Raw genomic sequence first — 20,668 nt, 5'->3', positions numbered from 1 at the left:
AAAAAAAAAAAAAAATAGATATGTAAATTATGTAAAGATCAGTGCTTTTCTAAGGCTTAGAAGTTTGTGTATCATTTACCTCTATTAAGTGGGGAGGAAATTCGTGGAAATGCGGAATGGCTGCAACGTGTTCACAATACTTATGGTATTCTTTTAACCTTGTTTTAAATCTATCTAGTGCAGCAATTCCAAAGAAGTACATCTTACTGGTGGTAGGTTTTCGAAGAGCATCCAACACAAATCTGAGGGCTAGTCCTAATGCCATATAGCTGCTAGAAAGAAAAAATGAAACAAATAAAAGCAAACTTAGTAAACTTTAAACTAATAAAATGGAATATAAATCCATATATGAGGTGCTACCTTTGTCTACTAACATACATAAAGAATTAAAAAGATCAGCATTCATATATTAGATAATTTACTACCTGACCAATCTCCGTTCAATTATGCCACCAAAGAGCTGTGCTGTTATATGGAGTTCTTTGTCTGGGTATTGAGGAAAAAATCTGTATTCTTCAAACAGATTCCGGAGCATGCAGTTGAAAACTTCCTACAATCATAAAAAATTCTGTAAGTGCTCAAGATTTTAAGGCTGTTAACAAGAGGCATTAAAAAGTCTGCAGTAAATGATCAACAATCAAATTCTTAAAAAACTTAAATAAAAATAGGGAAGTTGGTAAATGGTTCAAAATGTGTGTGTTAACAGAACTGCTGCAATTCACCCAGATTCTATAATGAAAGAAATGTCTATAGTCTCTGCACAAATTGATTGACACTGAATAATATTTGGCTATCACAAAACATTATGTAAGTAATATACATGTTTAAAGAAGAAAGAAAGAAAGAGGTTTACAGCGGTGTTGCAAATGATCTGTTTGTACCTTCATAAAATGAATTTCACTAAATTAATCTACGAACAACATACTGTTGAATCACAGATGATCTTTCTGACCTAGTCTAGTCAATGCTATGTGACTAAAATAAATAATTTCAAGATAATGTAAATAAAATAGAAAGAAACTTCCACATGGGAAAAATATATTAAAAACAAAGATTCCAAGACTTACCAAGCGAGAAAGCGCCGGTAGATAGGCACAATGAATAACACACACACACACACACACACACACACCCATCCATCCATATACAGACACAAGCAGACATATTTTCGTGTGTGTGTGTGTGTGTGTGTGTGTGTGTGTGTGTGTGTGTGTGTGTGTGGGGTGGGGTGGGGGGGGGGGGGGCATATCCTTTTTTCCCCCTAAGGTAAGTCTTTCCGCTCCCGGGATTGGAATGACTCCTTACCCTCTTCCTTAAAACCCACATCCTTTCATCTTTCCTTTTCCCTCCCTCTTTCCTGACGAAGCAGCAGCCGCCGGTTGCGAAAGCTCGAAATTCTGTGTGTGTGTTTGTGTGTTTTATTCATTGTGCCTATCTACCGGCGCTTTCCCGCTTGGTAAGTCTTGGAATCTTTGTTTTTAATATAATTTCAAGATAACAATGATATGGTGTTTATAGCACAGAATCATTTTCTAACATACGGAACTTTTTTCCTGGACACCATAAGTTAATTTGCTATCAATCTAACAATGCTACTTGGTTGGCATGGTACATAATAATTCACTATTAAACCATACAAATATTAAGCTAGTTGTCACATATTTGGCTCTTCATATGCTATTATTTTAACTGTATATCAACTAATTATACTTAGTCTGTCCTGAAAATTTGGTACATTTAAGATTTTAAATTCACAGAAACACTTGTCTGCTTATGAATACTGTTTCTAGAAGTAGATATCTTACACCCTGAAAAAAAAAAGTAATATAATAGTTGCATTTAACATACCCTCTCTCGTTTACTTGGTGAGTCCTGAAACTTTTTAAGCATTTCCAAAACTTCATCAATTGACAGAGTCGGATGAGGGGGATGATTGTAGATCCTCTGGAAGTAGCTGTTAGCTTCATCTTCAATTTCTTTTGACACTGTTCCTGCCATATCAGGAAATATACTTGCTGTTTCAGCTCCTACTTAAAAGAGATAATATTTATGAAGCTCACTATTTCTCTACTGCAATAAGAGAGAATAAAACATAAAAATTTAAAACTAATAAGCTGCATATCAAATGAATTTTTAAAACACACACACACACACACACACAAACTAAATGGAAATAAATTTCTAGCAGTGGATACATAATCTTAAATCTCAGATAATCTCATTAACTTCGACACTCCACTAGCCATTATGTGGTATGTGATGGATGGTACATAGCCTACCAGTCTCGCCCCTCCCCCGCCCCCTCCTCGCATTCCTTTCCCATTCAACATATTATGTAGGAAGAAAATTTTTATCTCTAGAGTTTTCTTGGCACAATTGATTAATGGTGCACTTGGAGGTGTTCAGCCGAGTCGTCGTTACGGTTTTATGGACAGTATTTCAATGACCAACCTTTTATCTTCTTCACAAGTGCCAAGTTGCACTGCAATGTACACTCATTGCCCAGACTCCAGCCAGACTACACTATTGTTTGTCTCACATCACTATTTGGATATAAGTGAGAGTTCAACTCCCAATATACACTACACCCTTCAATGCTCTTTCATTTCTGCGAAATGCACATCCACACAGTGTTTCTCTGCTCTGGTGGACGCAATAGCTGGCAAGATCTTGAAAAATCTCTGATTCCATTTAGTAATTTTTTGTAACATACAAGGTTATTACAAATGACTGAAGTCATTTCATAAATTCACTGTAGCTATATTAACTGACAAAGTCTCAACACTCACACAGAAAAAGGCAAGAAGTTTTTTATTGTAGCAGCTGCACATAAGATTTCTACAACAAGAGTGCAGCAATGAGTAAGATGGCAATGCATGCCAAGAAAGCGTATGTTGTGGTTTTAAATACTTTCACCTCAGTCTGCCACAACAATGCAAAAACGTTTAACAGAGATCTACCAACCACCAACTCAACTCAGCGACGGTATGCACAGTTGAAAAAGCTTCAGGACTCATCCGCAAATGGAAATCAATGGGTTGGCCTGCAGAGTGTGAAGAAATGGTTGACCACACGCAGGCAAATTTCACACGTAGCCCATGAAAGTTGATGAACATAAAAAGCAGAGAGATGAACATACTACAACCCACCATTTGGAAGATCTTAAGGAAATGAGTGAAGCTGAAGCCTCACCACTTGCAACTGCTCCAAGCCCTGGCTCACGATGACAAAGCTAGACACACTGAATTTTTAGCAAAGTTGTAAAAGTTTCTAGAAGAGGACGGGATTTGGAACAAATTCATCTTCAGTGACAAAGCAACATTTTTTTGTGAACGGCACAGCGAACAGGTACAATGTGTTAATCTGGGTGACAGAGTAACACTATGCTATTGTGCAACACATTTGAGATTCACCAAAAGTTAATGTGTTCTGTCAATCAATTTCAAGTTTATGACCCTTTTTCACCTGTGAAAAGAGCATTGCAGGACATGTGTATCTGGACATGCTGGAAAATTAGCTCATGCCATAACTGAACAACGACAGAGTGGACTTAATCCACCCCACTTTCATTGTGTTGTTCCTGAATTATTAAACAGGAAATTGATAAACTGGTGGACTGGACGTGGTGGGATGATGATCACCAATTTATGTAATGGCCTCCAAACTCTCCCAATGTAACCCCCTGCGACTTTGTTGTGTAGGGTTATGTGAAAGATTCGGTGTTTACACCTCCTCTACCAACAAACCTAAAGAAACTGTGAGCTCGCATCAACAGTGTTTTTGAACAGATTGACAGGGACATACTGCAGTGAACACAGGAAGAAATTTATCATCAACTTGTTACCTGCAGAATCAGTGGGGAGCACATAAGCAGCACTTTTAATATGTAAAAAAAAAGGCCCTTTGAAAGTATATGAAATCACAGGGCTACAGTAAATCTTTGAAATAGCTTCAATTATAATGTTTTATTTGTTTTGACAGCCTCCTTAATTATCCTTAATTATGTTGTCCCCGAAACACTGTGTATGCACCATGACAATAGTTTCCCCACATTTCATTTCGTGATTATACTCAAGATGGTACTCTGTGGCAGCTGACCTCATTGGTTGTTTCAGTTCAAAATGTCACTGATTTACCTTGCATCTCTCCTGGCCTAATAGTCTGCCTCACGTAACACATACCACATTCACACGGAATGCGATACACGTCCGGCGTTCGGAGACATAATTCATTCTTAACACTAATAAGACAACTTATTTTCATTGATTAAAGTGAAATACAATGGATGTCTTGTTTCGGTAGGAGTCTACTGATCTTTTCAGATAGTGGGTCAGCATAAGGAAGACTTCTCTGTGTCAGTGCCACCCTCTTTCTCAAGCCATTCTTTATTTTGACTGAAACATCTGCTCAATCTGAGAATCGTTCGGAGCCCTACTCATAGGTATTTTAATTCTTCAGTAAGGCTTCCTTGTCCAAAAATGTTCAAGCTTTATGGATCACAGCAGTGGAGGTCAAACTTTTTGGTTCAAAGAGCCAAAAAGGTCATTGTAGGGCAGCATCTTGGGCCTCTTATGTACCAGTCTTCTTTTTAATTGAAATGGTAACCTTCATAAACAGGTGTGTTATGAGCCTCCAATAGGCTAGCTATAGTAAGGATGCGGTAAGTTTGATTCTGGACCCCAAGTACTGGTTGTTAACTATTTCCTGTTTCATGTTGCTGCTACCCTCAGCGAGCCCAAAGTTGTGACACTTGTAATTGCCTGGCAAAGTACTGTTTTGTTGCCTGTGTGAACAGATCAGTAACTGATTAGAATAAATTAACTGTGTTCATGTTTAATTGCATTACCCAACATGAGGCCCGAACACAGATATTTACTAAATGTTCTGAATGTTATTTTACTTCTACTCATTGCCTTGTGTTACAAAAGCCTTAATTCAATTTCAAATTGCTTGCTACCAAAATTACCACATTTGAAGACGACCACCTTTGCAACATCTTACTTCCGTGTCAAAATTTATACTGTAGTACCTGACAGGTATGAATCAGACGCACAAGTGAGTTTTAACAACTGAAAGACAAACCAAACATTCCCTTCACCCTTACATCCTCTAATCCCGCAGTTGGTGCGCTACCTACTCCTCTGCCCCTGATATAAGTGACCAACTTTACTTTACTTTCCCCACTGTCAGTTGATATTAAGCACATGTTAGAATGTCACTGACTCGGCAACTATTTTTGTTTCTTACTGAGCAGGAAAACTACATTTTTAATCAGCTCTTAACGTTAACTGACATTTTTTATTGTGACTGTTAGTCGCTACATGCATAATATTCTAAATAAGTCATAGAACCACAGGTCGCAAGAATACTTTATTCAGTCTGCTTGCAACACACAGGCCACAGTTTGATGACTGCTGGTCCAGAGTCTTTAGCACCAAATTTCTTTGTGACAGATAGTGATGGTTCAAGCCATGGAGATAGAGGTAACAGAGCACAGTTTTCCAGAATACACTGACTCAGGGATCTGTCGAGTCTTGTTCCAACATGCCAAGGAAAAGTAAGTGGCATTTATAAAGTTCCATCAAAAGTTTTATACTACAATGGAGAGTGTTTGAATGTTACAGAAACTATTCACATTTTTTTCATTCCATGTGGCCACACCACAAACATGTCATTCACTAGAAATGTGTTGCTCAGAACTTGCCAGATTCTGAAGCCTTTGATTCTGTGTTCCACACGAGGTCTGTTCCAAAAATTTCAGAACATTTGTAATTTCATACCAATGATGTGTTGGAGCGAAATGCAGTTGGCATCCCTATACAATTCCATGTTTAATGTGTAACTGCTGGAAGCTTCATTGTTGTATATCTATTAGTCACTGTTCAGTGCTGTATTGAGTGGAGCGTCATGTCACACAGTCTGTGGATTTCGAGGTGGCAGAGTTGAAGGAGCAACACTTCTGCATTAAATTTTGCATGAAACTCAAGAAAAACCTTTACAGAGACACCAAATGATGCAGGGAGCCTACGGTGTTATGAATGGTTCACACAGTTTAAAAATGGCTGGACAAAAGTTAAGGATCTCCCTCATTCAGAACACCATTTGATGTCTACCAATGATGCTCCTGTCAGGAACACCAACAAAATTATGCTTGCCAATCAAAGACTGACTGTCGAAAGATTGCAGAAGAATGTTAAATTTTAGTTGGATCATATCATGAAATCCTGACAACACAGCATCTTGGTATGAATCATGTTGCCACCGAGTTCATCCCATGGCTAATGAGTCAAGACCAGAAAGAACTTCGCCCTGCAATCTGTGAAGGGCTTTTGGATCATCCAAATGAGAACAAGATGTTCCTTAAGAGAATCATAACTGGTGATGAGACCATGGTTCAGTCCACACAATGGTCAGGAAAGGATCTCCAATGCCAAGAAAAGCTCATAAGGTCAGGTCAAATGTCGATGCCATGTTGATAATTTTCTTTGACTATCAGGAACTACTCTAGCAGAATGGCAACAGGACAGCATCCATCAAATTTAGTCTCACAATAAATCCATTATTTAGACTCATAAACAAGTCTTTCATAAAGGTGTCTCTTAAGAGAGATGGAACTTTTAGTTTCTTCAGTGGATTACCAACAGCATTAGATATCTGAAGATTAAAGAACAATAATCATACAATAAAAATACAAAAATTTATGTTAAAATTTCCTTAGATTAAGAACTTTTGTCTGTCATACCATTAACAATGGTGCATCTGCTGACTGGCACTTTACTCGATTTGACCCTCATCTACATCACTGCGTGTAGTGTACTAAATAAAAAGACAAAACTGTAAACTTAAATAAAACCATCGACTGAATGGTTAGTATTATCATTCTTCTACTTCTACCCTAACAACCATCTCACTTTTCATGTTACAAGAAGAACTAGTCTTGTATTATTCTTCCATGCACAGCTTCGTTTGGGAGAATGGCACTTTGACTGTTATACGAAACCAGTCCATTTGTAGATAGGTCCCCAGACCTTTGAATTAACCATCTGCACTTGGGCCATTATTCTGGCAGCCATATGCAGGTACCTTCAAATATCAGTAACAAACATAAGGTTGAAAATGAAATACAATGCAATTATCATCCTTACCTATCCTTGCTTTATCCATCCCAGATTGTGGTCCAAGAGAGCGGCTGAGGGCACCTATGGCACCAACCCCCAGGCCAACACTTGGTACTAGTGAAGCTGGGTTGCTGCCTGGACCAGGACCTACTTGGCTGCCGACAGGTCCAGACTGCTGCAGCTGTTGTGGTAGAAGTGGAAATGGGCTTTGTGAAGGTCCAGGACCTGGTCCTGGACCTGATACAGCTCCTCCCATTAAACGAGATGGAGAACCTGGATTTGTAACAAGTTGTCCCAATGCCCCTGGTAGGTTGAAAGCTTGTGAACTGGGAGGACCGAGACCACCAGGGGCTCCAGCAATGTTTATACTTGCAAGACTGGTGTTGATACCACCGATCGTGTCGACTTGTGATGCAGTGAAAAGCTGCTAGAAACAAAAATATCTAGTTAATATCTGAGGTGCCTCAATATAAAACAACATGACATAAAGAGAACTAAGTGCTATGAACAGCAGGTAAGTTGTGTGTTCCTCAAGAAAATAAAAGTAAAAAGAGAGACATCACATGCCGCCTACAACATAATGAAACGAGGGAAAGAACAATATGTTTCCGGAGTTATCATTGTGAAGCCAAGAAGTTTTACACTGACATTTGCTACCAACATAATGAATTTGGCAATGTCTATTCTATTAGCTGATTTCAATATACCTTCAATTTTCAGTTACAAAGGTTTTGTGCAAGCATACATAGCACATTAAATAAATAAGCTTTTACAGAACTGAGTTACAGATGGTTTTGCAATGGCCCTAAAAGTTATCAATACTAAGGAAACAAAGGAACAGTGAAAACATGCTTCACCAAAACTCAACTTAACAAATACTTAGTAATATGCTTAAAGTGACTTATTCAAATTACATATTTCTTAATCTCTTTTAAGCAACACCCAATGAAACTGGAAACAGGAAATTAATTCACAGAGGATTTTTGTTTACTCTGTTGCAGTTAACACCTGCACTACTAGATGTTCGATTAGTGTGTATTACTTCTACACTAAACATAACATGAGAAAGTTAATGGCATGGTTGTTTATTGGACACAATTACAGTCTTAAATTTATCCATCCTAAAATTTACCTGTGTGTTAAGTGAAATGTATGAAGTTTCATTGTTTTAACAGATTTATCAAAGTTGCATAAAATCTGTTTTGCACGCTTTAACTAATATTCCAAATTCACACACGGAATTTTAAACACCTTGCAATACTTTCACGTCAGTCAGTCAATCGCAACATGTGTTCCTTCATCTCATGAAGGACTTTGTTCAAAAGCTAAATAATGTATATCAGTCTACTGTTAAATGAGTCTGTCTGCCACTCAACACCACCTTTATGTGGTAAGAATATATATATATATATATATATATATATATATATATATATATATATATATATCCTAATTCATATTGTTAACTTTTATGTACATTGTTTCAAACTGAAATATCTGCTTTGGGTAACAACAACAAAAACAATAACAATAATTATACCCAATGCTCCATTTCTTAAAATAGTGTTAACAAGAAAATAACATGCCTTTTTTTTTTCAGAAGAATGGATAAACACAATCAGAAATGTTACTCACCTGTCCCCCAAGAGATGTACTAAATGCAGGTTCAATACCTCTGTGGGTTCTCAAGACTCCAGGTGGTGGTTGCCTGGGTTTGCTCATCAAAATACTACAGTTAGCAATCATTGTTAATATTGCTTCCGAGAGTTCTTGAGAAACATTCCTTAAAAGAGAAAATAATTAATTAATTAATGTAAGGTCAAACAATGGAAAATCCAGGATGGAATGTAACAATACAAGAGAAGGAAAGTTGCTACTCACCATATAGCGCAGATGCTGAGTCGCGATAGGCACAATAAAAAATTGTGTGAATCTTTTTATTGTGCCTATCCCCCGATTCAGCATCTCCGCTATATGGTGAGTAGCAACTTTCTTTCTCTTGTACTGAATATAAGATCAATTATTCAATGAAACATAGAAGCTTATACCAGTTAAGTATGTAAGGTATTTAATTTCTGGTCACTACAAAATTACTGCTTTGCCACCAGGAGAGCAAATTGCAGTAAAAGGCTTCAGACTTCTAACAATTTTTTTTTCTTTTTTATCAGCATTGTCTTGTTATCTATGGTGGAAAAAGCATTACACAAAAAGAGGGAAAAAGTCTGTATGTCATAATTTAAGGACATGATGGTTCTAAGTAATACAACAAAATTTAATAATACGCAGTGTGTGACATGCACTGCTGGGTATAAGCCTCCTCTTAGATTTCTTCAAGCATTAACCTGTTCAGCTTATGCGTCCATAATACTACTGCAATTTTTATAATGCTATTTAGGCACCTTTTACAGGTTGCTACCATCATTCACAATCCAGCAAAGACCTTCCACTGACTACCCACCATACACTCACACTACCCGAGTGTCTTGTCAGATCCATTTTATGTGTGTTTATAATTATGTCTTTCATTCCTGTCTGTTCTGGTTCATTGGTTTGTTTTCCTGCAGTTCCTGGCAATTATCACTGTTGAGTGACATTCAGTTTCTGAATGATTTTTACTTCAGAAGGACATCACTGCTAGTTAAAATTGGTAATACATATTGCTCATAATCTTTTCATTTCATATGCTAGAATCATTTTGTAAAATAAGTTTATCCAAAGTGCTTTAGGCCACGTTTTATTCTTCTATCTGATGAAACCTTAGTCATCCTAACCTGTAGATTTGGTTGAAAATGAGCCACACTTTCTCAATCTACAAATCCTATACAACGTCATATTTCATTCTCATCCCTCTTACTGTAAAGAAGACACGTCAAGTTGCAGATAGGCACTATTAAAATTTTGCTACATCCACTTCAAAGGTGGACCTTGTACTACAAATAAAAACATTACCTGCTGTCAGAAAACATTCATTTTGTCAGAGCTTTAACACTTGTGGAGGGTACCACACTTTATGAAGCTTGCCATGTGAGGTATTAACTAACGCCAATATTGCCAGTCTCTGAACATACTACTGAGAAACACTGTACCTTTATTCTCATATTATTAGAGTTCCTGACAATGAATAACGCAAACTATCATTTCCCATAATAGCTTGCTTGCTCACTTTATTGACAATATGATTATCATGTCCTTCATTTGTCAATAGTTAAAACTTTCTCCCAGAACACTACTCCTCAAGCATATATCATTCCCTATGAACTTAAGCTCCAATGTCAACAACTGTGAACCTACTCTATTCTAAAGAAACGGAGATTACTGCATAACAAGTGTAAAACAAAGCATAGGGCTACAGATAAAGATACACTGAATGAAACACGATTGGCTGTCATGAGAGCAATGCGTGATGCTTTCAATGACTACCGTAGCAGAACACTGTCAAGTGATCTTTCACAGAATCCAAACAAATTCTGGTCGTATGTAATGGCTGTTAGTGGCACCAAAGTTGTGTGTCCAGTCTCTAGTGAATGAGACAGGAACTGAAATTGAGGATAGCAAAGCAAGAGCTGAAATGCTTAACTCAGTTTTCGAAGGTTCCTTTACAAAGGAAAATCCAGGTGAATTGCCTCCATTTAATCCTTGTATCACTGAAAAGATGAATGAAATAAGTATTAATACCATGCCCAGTTCTTGAAAAAAAAAAAAAAAAAATAAAAAAAAAAAAAAAAGGAACAGTAACACACGTCTAGAAGAAGGGTAATAGAAGTGATCCACAAACTATCGTCCAATATGCTTGAGATTGTTTTCTTTTAGAATCTTAGAACATATTATGAGCTCAGACAAAACAATCTCAATGCCCACCATCATGGATTTTGAAAACATTGATCATGTGAAACCCAACCCAACTCACACTTTTCTCACATGACATACTGAAATTTCTTGATTTTCAAAAGCATTTGACTCAATACCACACCTAAGATTATTGTCGAAAGTACGATCATGGTCGAAAGTAGGATCATATAGGGTATTAAGTGAAATTTGGGACTGGATTGAGGGCTTTTTGGTAGGGAGGACACAGCATGTTATCTTGGATGGAGAGTCATTGTCAGATGTACAAGTAACTTCAGGTGTGCCCAATGAAATGTGTTGGGACCCTTGATGTTCATATTTTATATTAACCTTGCAGACAATATTAATAGTAAAATCAGGCTTTTTGAAGGTGATACAGTTATCTATAATGAAGTACTACTTGAAAGAAGCTGCATAAATATACAGTCAGATCTTCATAAGATTTCTACTTGCTGCAGAGATTGGCAACTTAATGTACAATTTTGCACTTCACAAGACAAAAAACCTAGTATCCTGGGAATATAAATTAATGAATCACTGATGGAATCGGCCAACTCACAAATACCTGGGTTTAACACTTTGTAGGGATATGAAATGGAATGATCAAATAGGTTCAGTCGTGGGTAACACAGGTGATAGATTTTGGTTTACTGGTAGAATACTGGGGAAGTGCAATTAGCCTATAAAGGAGATTGCTTACAAATCACTCATGCAACTTGTTCTAGAAAATTGCTCAAGTGTGAGACACCCGTATCAAATAGGACTAACAGGGGATACTGAACATATGAAGAGAAGAGCAGCACAAATAGTCACAGGGTTGTTTAACCCATGGATAAGTGTCTTATAGATACTGAAGTAACTGAACTGGCAGACTAAGACAGACGTAAACTATCCCAAGGAAGTCTATTAACAAAGTTTCAAAAACCGGCTTTAAATGATTACAATAGAAATATACTACAGAACCCTCCATCACTCACATAGATATCCTGAGGAGAAGATTAGAATAATTACTACATGCACAGAAGCATTCAAACAATCATTCTTCCCACACTCCATAGATGAATGGAGCGGAAAGAAACCCTAGTAACTGGTACAAGAGGGTGTACCCTCTGCCATGCACCTCATGGTGGTTTGCGAAGTGAAGATGTGGATTCAAAAGCTTCAAAATTTGCCCCCCTCCCTCCCACACTGCCATCCAAAGAAACATTTTCCTGTAGTGAACACAAATTTGCATTTTCACTCACACATATGGCACCTTCTTCAGGTTCTTTGGCACAGGAAGAATAGCACAATACAAGGTGTCTATAATGTAGTTACTTTTGTCTAATTGGTCTTCCCACTTATCATCCTTGTTAAAAAAAAGTGTGTATGAATATTATTTCCAAAAATGTATAGTGCAAAATTTACTAAATTGTGCACAGAATACGTTGTTTTTACTAGACAACAGACACAGATTCTGCTAATCATACCTACAGCATCTTAACATCTGCTTAACTACCATGCTTCAAAACATATTATAGCTCTATCAAAAGCTGGATCACCGTCTCACTTTCATTGTCAGTGTTAAAGGCAGTCTTCAATTTATACATCGAGTCTATCTGAAATCCTCATTTTGCATGGGGAATGTAGAACACTGCTGGCCGGTGTGCATCTCCAGTCCTCTGCCCCACATGTAAATTTCTTTGGGCTCCTGACAAATGATTTGCATACACGTTCAACTTTCTCAGCTGATGGTTCTGGCTAGACTGTGTTCTTTGCGCCACAGACACAATCAGTCGCATGGAATGTGTTTCACCACTGATGGACTATTTTGTCTGCTGGAGATTTTACCTGATTTATGGTGTAAAAGCATTGCTGAGCTGCCATGACAGACTGACATTTAGCAAACTGAAGAACATAAAATGTATGTATTATTCTATTATGTGTCATGCTCTGACATTGGAACTATGTCATGACAAGTATTATGAAGCTGCACTTTGACAGATGCTGTAACTACTGAAATATGTCACCTTTTGTATGTCTTGCAGTTTCCATACAGTCCTCCTCTGTACCCCTGATGGTACTTACGAATAACTGTTTTCGATGAACTTGAAGCAGGTGTGTAACAATGATTTCCTTCATACAACTGAGGAAATAATTAAAGTTATAATCCTCAAGTTAATTTTGATTTACAAAATTAATTCACTGGTACACTTCCAAGACAGCTCACTGTCATTATCAGCAAAATTTACTACTTTCATTCATTACAGACTATAACAGACAATTCGATTTTTCCTCTTCTACTTTTATACTGTAATATTATGAATGCTTTACGAATACATAAATTTTGAGTCATGCAAATCCAAGAAATTTGAATGTATCTTATTCACTGCAATATATTTCCTCATGTCACAATTTGTCAGCTCAAGTACACTACTACTATTTGTTTTTCTCCAAAAACATACCCTGCGCAGACTTGTAGACATGCCAACATTGTTGTCAGTGTCTCATGAGGCAGTTGTGCCGACTTGGGTTGGCTTTCACCATCCTTGTTACCCATGATCTGTGGACACCGGCGCTGCAAAAATTAAAAAAGTGAAATGGACAATACGAAATACATAAAATAACTAATGAGGAAACAAAATTAGTCCACATCACTATAATGTCAAAGAAAAATCAGAACTGAAATACGTTATTCTCAATCATTAGCAAGAACCAAAAGTATATACAATGATGGGTTTTAGGAAACAACTCACTTGCAGAAATTTCACACAAGCAGATATGAAAGGTTCGCCATGTTCTCGTATTTTATCTGTTAGCCATTTTTCTAGTTTCAAATATTCTCTTCTTGATGCTAGGCAAGCCAAGTCTATTACAAATGGGAATGATGAAGCATTGAGCAGCATTGAAAGTGCCTGTGAAAACATGGTTAACATTAAATAAAGCTGATTTAGAGAGTGTAATAATTCTGATAATTTCAGGTTTTACTCCTTACCTTAAGGTCTTGGGCAACATCAAGAATTCGCGAAAGCCTGCTTTGGTCATTTTCTCCTCTGAGATACCATTCAGCCATTGCATGCATAATAATAGGCCTGATTGAAACATTCTAAACAAAAAAGGAAAGCATATGAATTAGTGCAGTAATTACTAACATCAAGAAACATACAAGATTAAAATTTCATTTCAAGGATAGTTCCCAAAGCTTCATTTCTGTAATGTTGGATACAGATGGTTCCAGCATAGTTCCAGGACAGTCCATTGCCTTATTGCACACTTTTCATTCTTCTTATATTTTAATATTTAATACAGATATGTTTTATAAGTTAGAGATTCAAAACATTTTTGCTCACCTGTGAATGCCATGCCTGATGAAGTATGATAACCGAATTTGGATGATTCCCTAAAAATATTGGAATGAGACTTGTCAGGAGTTCTTGTCTCAGAACAGTAACTGGAGCACTGAACTGCAGTAATGACAGCATCAACACATCTGGGCAATGTTGAACAGGAATTTTAAACAGCTCCTGAACTTGAGCATACAATCCTCTCTCAGCTAAATAAAGCAAAACATCTACCAAGTCCATTGATCTCCAAGTAGCAATGTCTTTGTTGTCACTGTCAGGAGGAGCTTTCAGGAGATCCACTGGCACTGAGTGGTAAGGATAATCAGCAAAACAGAAAAGATCTGGATTCTTCAGTATTTGCTGAATCAGTGAAAACTGCAACAGGAATGTCTGTGTAACATACTACTCTCCAAAGTAAAAAACATGAAAGGCAATATCTTTTGTATGAAAGTATGGCTCAGTGAATTAAAGAAACAATTTTAATCATTATTAGTTCAGAGTTTGTGACTGTTTTGACTATCAAGTTACGGTGGTCTATTTGCAATTGGTATAAAATTTGTTGTACACATCTTTCAAAGAAAATTGACAAAATTAATTAAAATACCTGCCCATCCACATTTTTCCAGTGTCGGTATATCAGATCAACAGGAAAGACATCTGGATGATAACCTTGGTTTTGAAGTCCCAGTCTAAGAGCAGTCATTAACAAATTCAATCCTTGTCGTTCCTTGACCATAAATTCACTGTGATCCAATTCCATTATAACATCATTCCACTGTAAGTTAGGGACCTAAACAACAATAGAAATCCAATTTAATATACAATATCTATCTACATTATCTACTCATTTCCATGCAACTGCAACATACATTTTGTGGCAGTCATTAAAGAATTACTCACAAGTTCTTTCAGAGCTTGCGCAAAAATTTCAACGTTCCATGTGTTTGGATGACTGCTGTCAGAAGAACCTTTCTCTTTTGAACCAGAATCATTGCTGTTTCCCCAGTAATTGGCTGGATTCTGTAAATTCTGTAAGCCCACTTGTTCATCAAGACCAGTATGAGTCCGCACCATCATGCTGAGAACACGTGCTGTCATTGCTGGAGTCATTTCCCTTGCACCCAAACTGATAAGATTGTTCCGACATTCTTCAACAGAAGAACAGAATCCATAACCCATCTCCATTATTAGATCAGCTAGAGAACCGTCCATCTGAAAAAAGATAAAAAGGTGGAAATTACAATGATCATGTAACAGTAGTACGTGCGCAGTTGAATCAGTCACTTACGAATCATAAAATCAACAAGATTTAAGAGTTCACTCCTAGGACTTTACTCTGAAATTTAATGTGATGTCTCCAGCAAAACTAGGCGTGGGAATGTTTTCCAGATTCCATATTATTGTAAGTACACACAAAACTAAGACTGGACAACTTATTAAGTGCATATTAAGGCTGTACAGCACAGTTCCAGTGGACTAAAGAGTGACTCTGCAAATAGTCATGAAGATACACTAGAAACAGTGCACAAAACTTTGTGAAAACCCTGACAAATGTCTATCCCTAAAGTAACACCTTACATTTGTCAATTTCGACTAAATAATGAAACAAACAGAAAATAATTATTCCACCCCCCCCCCCCCCCCCCACACACACACACGACAGCTGAATTAACAAATAAACTCAAATTCTACTTTAAAATATTTTTGAAACAGGGGCTTTAATGCTATCAACCCTACTACACTGCTGATATAATAAGAAAGTTCTTCCAATACTTAGTTTTGTTTCAAACATCTCTTTCAGCATAAGTATTGTATTATCAGTACATTCAATAAACAAAATTGCTGGTAGTAATGCATAGATACATCAACATAGTGTAACAGGGAATGACTACCGCTGTTCACAATTTTTGACATCATTAAATGGCCAATAAGATAAAGCTGTGTATATAACCTTACAGAAATAACAATAGGTGCACAAAATCTATGCAGTTACATTGAAAATGAACAGTTTACACAGATAACAGTTCATTTTCTACAGTCTGGAAGTGCTGTGCAGCCCACTTGGTCAATTATGTTCAAGCTGTTTGGATAACAGTATTCATTTTTCTGTTTTAAGTATACTGCTGTCTATGGAATATCATTCTGCAATTAGCTGTTCTTATAAACCCATACAGGTATTATGAACATTCACTACCACAGATAATTTCCAAAAAAGGCTTTGTCACTTAAAGACATCTTTAGCATGTTACTGAAACTTCCCTCTACAGATATGGAGATTCATGTTAATAAAAATTCCGTTGCCTACACTGATGAGGATGAGAAGCGGAGGAGGAGGAGGAGGAGGAGGAGGAGGAGGAGGAGGAGGAGGAGGATGAAGAAGAAGAATTAAGTATGTTTGGAAAATTATACAGTGAAGAGGAGAAATAAAAAACAAACCCCTGACAAATGAGAGTCGATTCATCGATCCAGCGATTACGGGGCTTGAACGCTAACTACTTGGCTGCCGCCACTTCATGGTTAAAACAGCCACGCACAGGTATATATCTGACGACTGAAATTACCTTACGATATTCTCAATAATGTTTGGGAAGTACGCGCTACTGCTTACACATTTTGTTGTCCTCATGGAGTACTACGAGTGTGCGAAGTTTGCGGTAAATCCGCATTCCAAATGTCGTGGCCTCCCCTTGTAAGTGAAAGGCTATCAAACAGCATCCTACAGAAATTCAAATCAACACCCTGTGCTATCCATTTCAATTACAGTGGTGTACTTACAAGTATAATATTGTATTAAGTCCCTGAACTAGTAACACATTACAAAATAGCAAGACAATTCTTATTTGAATCTATGTCAAGGCTCAATAACTCTAAATGCTGTTTATACAAACATCACTTACAGCCCAAAATGTGTGTACATTATACCCAAGGTTTCAAGCAAATAAAATTATGTACAAATACGGTTTCTAAACCATGCTGTTTCGTGTGCTATAAATTTTCAGAAATGCTTTCATTAATTAATATCTGTGATTCAATGCCTCTTCCATGTGGTGTATAGTTATCTATCCTTTTTGATATTATTACTACTACTACATACATTTACAATTTTTCAAGTCAATGAGAGGCTGCACTTTTGACAACTGCTTTTGGCAATCAATGACTACTCCTGCAGCCGTTTTCTTTAATTTGTGCAATGAATGATGGAATAAAATTTACTACTAAAAAAAATCAGCCCCTAACCCCATAACATCAAGAAAAAGGGCCTCGTATTGCACAAAATAATTGGTGGCTGCCTCTAAAATCTGAAGATTAAGTATTTCAATATAGTTTGCGAATAGGATACTGCTTCACTTTACTCAAGCACAAAAAAAATTTAGTGTTCCAAATTCTTTTGACAATATTATGAAAAATATAGTGGAAATGCTGGGTCACATAAATCCACAATAAAATGACTTCCATACAATTACACTTTTGACAACGGCCTCCTCCTGAAGTGGGTAACACACACACACACACACACACACACACACACACACACACACACACACACACACACACACACACAAGCACGCGTGAGACCACTTGAGTTTTGCGTGCTTCAGGAGAAGCACTTCTGATCGAAAGTTCACTAGTTAAGCTGTCATTTTGTTGTGCCTGTCTGTGATGCAATACCTCCACTACACGGTGAGCAGCAATCTATCATATTCTTAATTTTGTCACTACTTCATCCCAGAAGTGCAGTTTGCAAGTTTATTTCGCTTTTGATCCTTTTAGTGTTTTCCTTCAAATAATGTTCAATGTCATTAGTAGTACCAGCCCAACATGTATAGTAGAAAGGCCCATGAATGTGTGTGTTTTGTGAAAATCATTTGGACAAAGAAAAGGAAACAGTTCTGAAAGTAAGCAAGAACATTGTTGTATTGATAGGGAAAGAACAGTACAGTATAGCCTGTGGTGCAAGTGGCTTAACAAGGCAGTGCATACCAGGAAAGAAGTAGGCAAGGGAGAAGCAACCAACAAGCTTTGGTCGATTTTCAGAAAGACACTTATCATCGAATACATAGTTAAATTAAGAGAAGAGAAAATTCCACTCTATCTGAATTATTTGTGTGGCTTCAGTATCTTTTTGAACGAAGCGATGTTTCATTGTCCACGATGTTGAAACGCGAAGGCTTCAGGAGTTCAGTGTTTAACAGATGCCAAATATCAATGGAAAGGACAAATACTGTTGCATGGTGGTGCAGATTTCTGCACAGGATCATGGGTGTGAGATTTTTCAGTATAATGTGGCTAAATCAAACCTGGATGAATGCCAACCACTCATTATATAATGCCTGAAGTGATGGAATGTCCAAGGGGACCATGGCAATGGCTTTTTGAAAAGGAAGCTGAATTATTGTTCTCTACACAGGTATACCAGACAGTTGCGTGCCAAACTGCCTGTTCACATTTCATTTGAAAATTTAGGTAATTACGGTGAATAGATGTACAATGTAGTTTTTGAAAAAGTGTTTTAAGTATTGTTTATGACAAATCTGACATTTTGAACAAATGCAACAATCTTCAAAGAGGCAGCCAAATATGAATAGTTTGTGGAAGAATGCACCAAAAATTTAATTATACATTTGGGAAGGAGCTGTGATAGTTCGAGCAGTTCAGAAGAAGAACACACTAAATCAAATTCTGACAGTGACGTGACTGGCGTTTATCAATTAGCGTAAGTGCAACACACATAAATTTATGAAGGTAGCCTGTTATCAACCTATCATCATATTGTGGTAAATCGTTAATATATAATATACTGATAAATTATTCTGTCACTCTTTGTAGATCAGATTAATGATACCAATATGTAACTACATACAAATACTGTGAAAATTCAACTGTTTGCAAAAATAGTTTTCATTCCTATTGTGAAATAGGACAGGTAACTTAACGATACTTCAGTATGTTGGATACTAAATAGTTCTTTTAAATTTTTTGAGTTTATACGTTACAAGTAGTGACTGTGAATAAATTCACTTGCACAAATATGGCCTGAATGTTGTTGTTGTTTTTGTTTCTGTCTCTAGTGCATGTGAGTAGGAGCAGAGAGGCAAGTAGTGCTGTAAACCATGTTTGGCAACACTGCAATCTGTTCGCCTGAACTATCAATACCAACTGCTCGTTTCACAGGCATTAAATGATTATGCATATTAACTGAAAAAGAAACTTTAAAATTTGTATTTGTATATTATCATGCAAATTTAGTTTATTTCCATGTAATCTTGATTACGCTGAGTATTGCACTTGGGTTAAAAACTGTTTTCAGTAATATCTATGCCAGGCTATAGCAGTATGTACTTTTCATTGATTTCACATCTAAAACCCAATATTTTAAACAATACAGCACAAGGTGATGGAATATTTGTGGCAAAAGACAAATAATACATAAAGTGTCATAATTACCATGGTTGTAATTGAAAGATTCTCCTGGTTTCCTTTATCCATAGGAAAAGTAGCCTTTACAGGATATAACAGTGGTGCTAAGATGACTGGCACCGATTCTTCAGTAAACTCTTTTCTTAAGGCCTGAAGAAAAGCTTCCCTTGTTTCAGTGCTTATTCCTAGAAGACAGAGTTGCAAAAGTCTTCAATTAATGGTCAATCTCAATATCATGTCAACTCACATTAAGAAAAATCGACATTGTGATCACTTAACAAGAATATAAGCTATTTACAAACTGTCAAATCACATCCCATGCCATCCTTTTACGCGGATCCCAAGGAGATTTTCCCGATTTAAGCTTGCAAAAGAGCAAAAACTGACACAGGACACTACTTAACCTAACTGAAACTGGATTTAATGCCAGGAAAAATTAGCAGAAAGTTGTAATTAATCCCAAAATTTATTACTAGTAGAAGATGAAGTAGACTAAGCACAAACACAAAATTTGAAGTAACAAGTTTTGCTCATGGCCCAAAAGCAAATTCTTTTATTCAATAGAGAGGAAGAAATACCACTAGCAGTTCGGATATTGTGGAAAAGCAGCAAAATCCTGACAAGAAGCACAGAAAACACAGAATAGTAATAAATCTGAAAATACAAATCACACATCCAGGAAATTGGAGAAGTTGTAAAACCATTAACCCTGAAAGAAAAACATTATGAGAATAGTCAACTTCCATAAATTTAAAAAACAGGAAATTACAATTTTTTTTTTTAATGTGGCCTTGTGGATATCACAACCAAAAAACCATGCTTTAAGAGAAAAAGAACAAAAGGCTCTTCACCACAAAGAAAATTGCAGAGAATTTTATAGATATTTCAAAAATTGTCTAAAACTGCACTGAGGCAGAATTTATGTTAATTACCCTAGACAAATTTCCATTTCTCGTGTCACAT

At 36.8% G+C, this 20,668-nt stretch overlaps 1 protein-coding gene across 14 annotated transcripts in view; it reads right to left on the bottom strand.

The window, feature by feature from the left end:
- LOC126268073 (CCR4-NOT transcription complex subunit 1) overlaps positions 1-20,668 on the bottom strand; it is a 125,663-nt gene that overhangs the window by 76,727 nt on the left and 28,268 nt on the right. For 2 of the 14 annotated variants that reach the window (XM_049973519.1, XM_049973524.1), the window contains exons 5-16: positions 19,733-19,890; positions 15,188-15,499; positions 14,892-15,077; positions 14,294-14,662; positions 13,939-14,049; positions 13,700-13,858; positions 13,409-13,521; positions 8,754-8,901; positions 7,146-7,542; positions 1,849-2,027; positions 426-550; positions 80-269 (exon numbers count right to left, since the gene is read on the bottom strand). In XM_049973519.1, the coding sequence (XP_049829476.1) occupies positions 80-269; positions 426-550; positions 1,849-2,027; positions 7,146-7,542; positions 8,754-8,901; positions 13,409-13,521; positions 13,700-13,858; positions 13,939-14,049; positions 14,294-14,662; positions 14,892-15,077; positions 15,188-15,499; positions 19,733-19,890 (2,447 nt within the window). Of the gene's footprint in view, positions 1-79; positions 273-425; positions 551-1,848; positions 2,031-7,145; positions 7,546-8,753; positions 8,902-13,408; positions 13,522-13,699; positions 13,859-13,938; positions 14,050-14,293; positions 14,663-14,891; positions 15,078-15,187; positions 15,500-19,732; positions 19,891-20,668 lie in introns of all 14 variants that reach the window. The other 12 variants (XM_049973515.1, XM_049973522.1, XM_049973511.1 and 9 more) reach the window with 7 other exon arrangements.

Source organism: Schistocerca gregaria, chromosome 4, assembly GCF_023897955.1.
Source record: "Schistocerca gregaria isolate iqSchGreg1 chromosome 4, iqSchGreg1.2, whole genome shotgun sequence".
In the NCBI taxonomy this organism is placed as follows: domain Eukaryota; kingdom Metazoa; phylum Arthropoda; class Insecta; order Orthoptera; family Acrididae; genus Schistocerca; species Schistocerca gregaria.
Note: the sequence above shows the minus strand (reverse complement) of the source record. Positions and strands in the feature narration are given on the sequence as shown.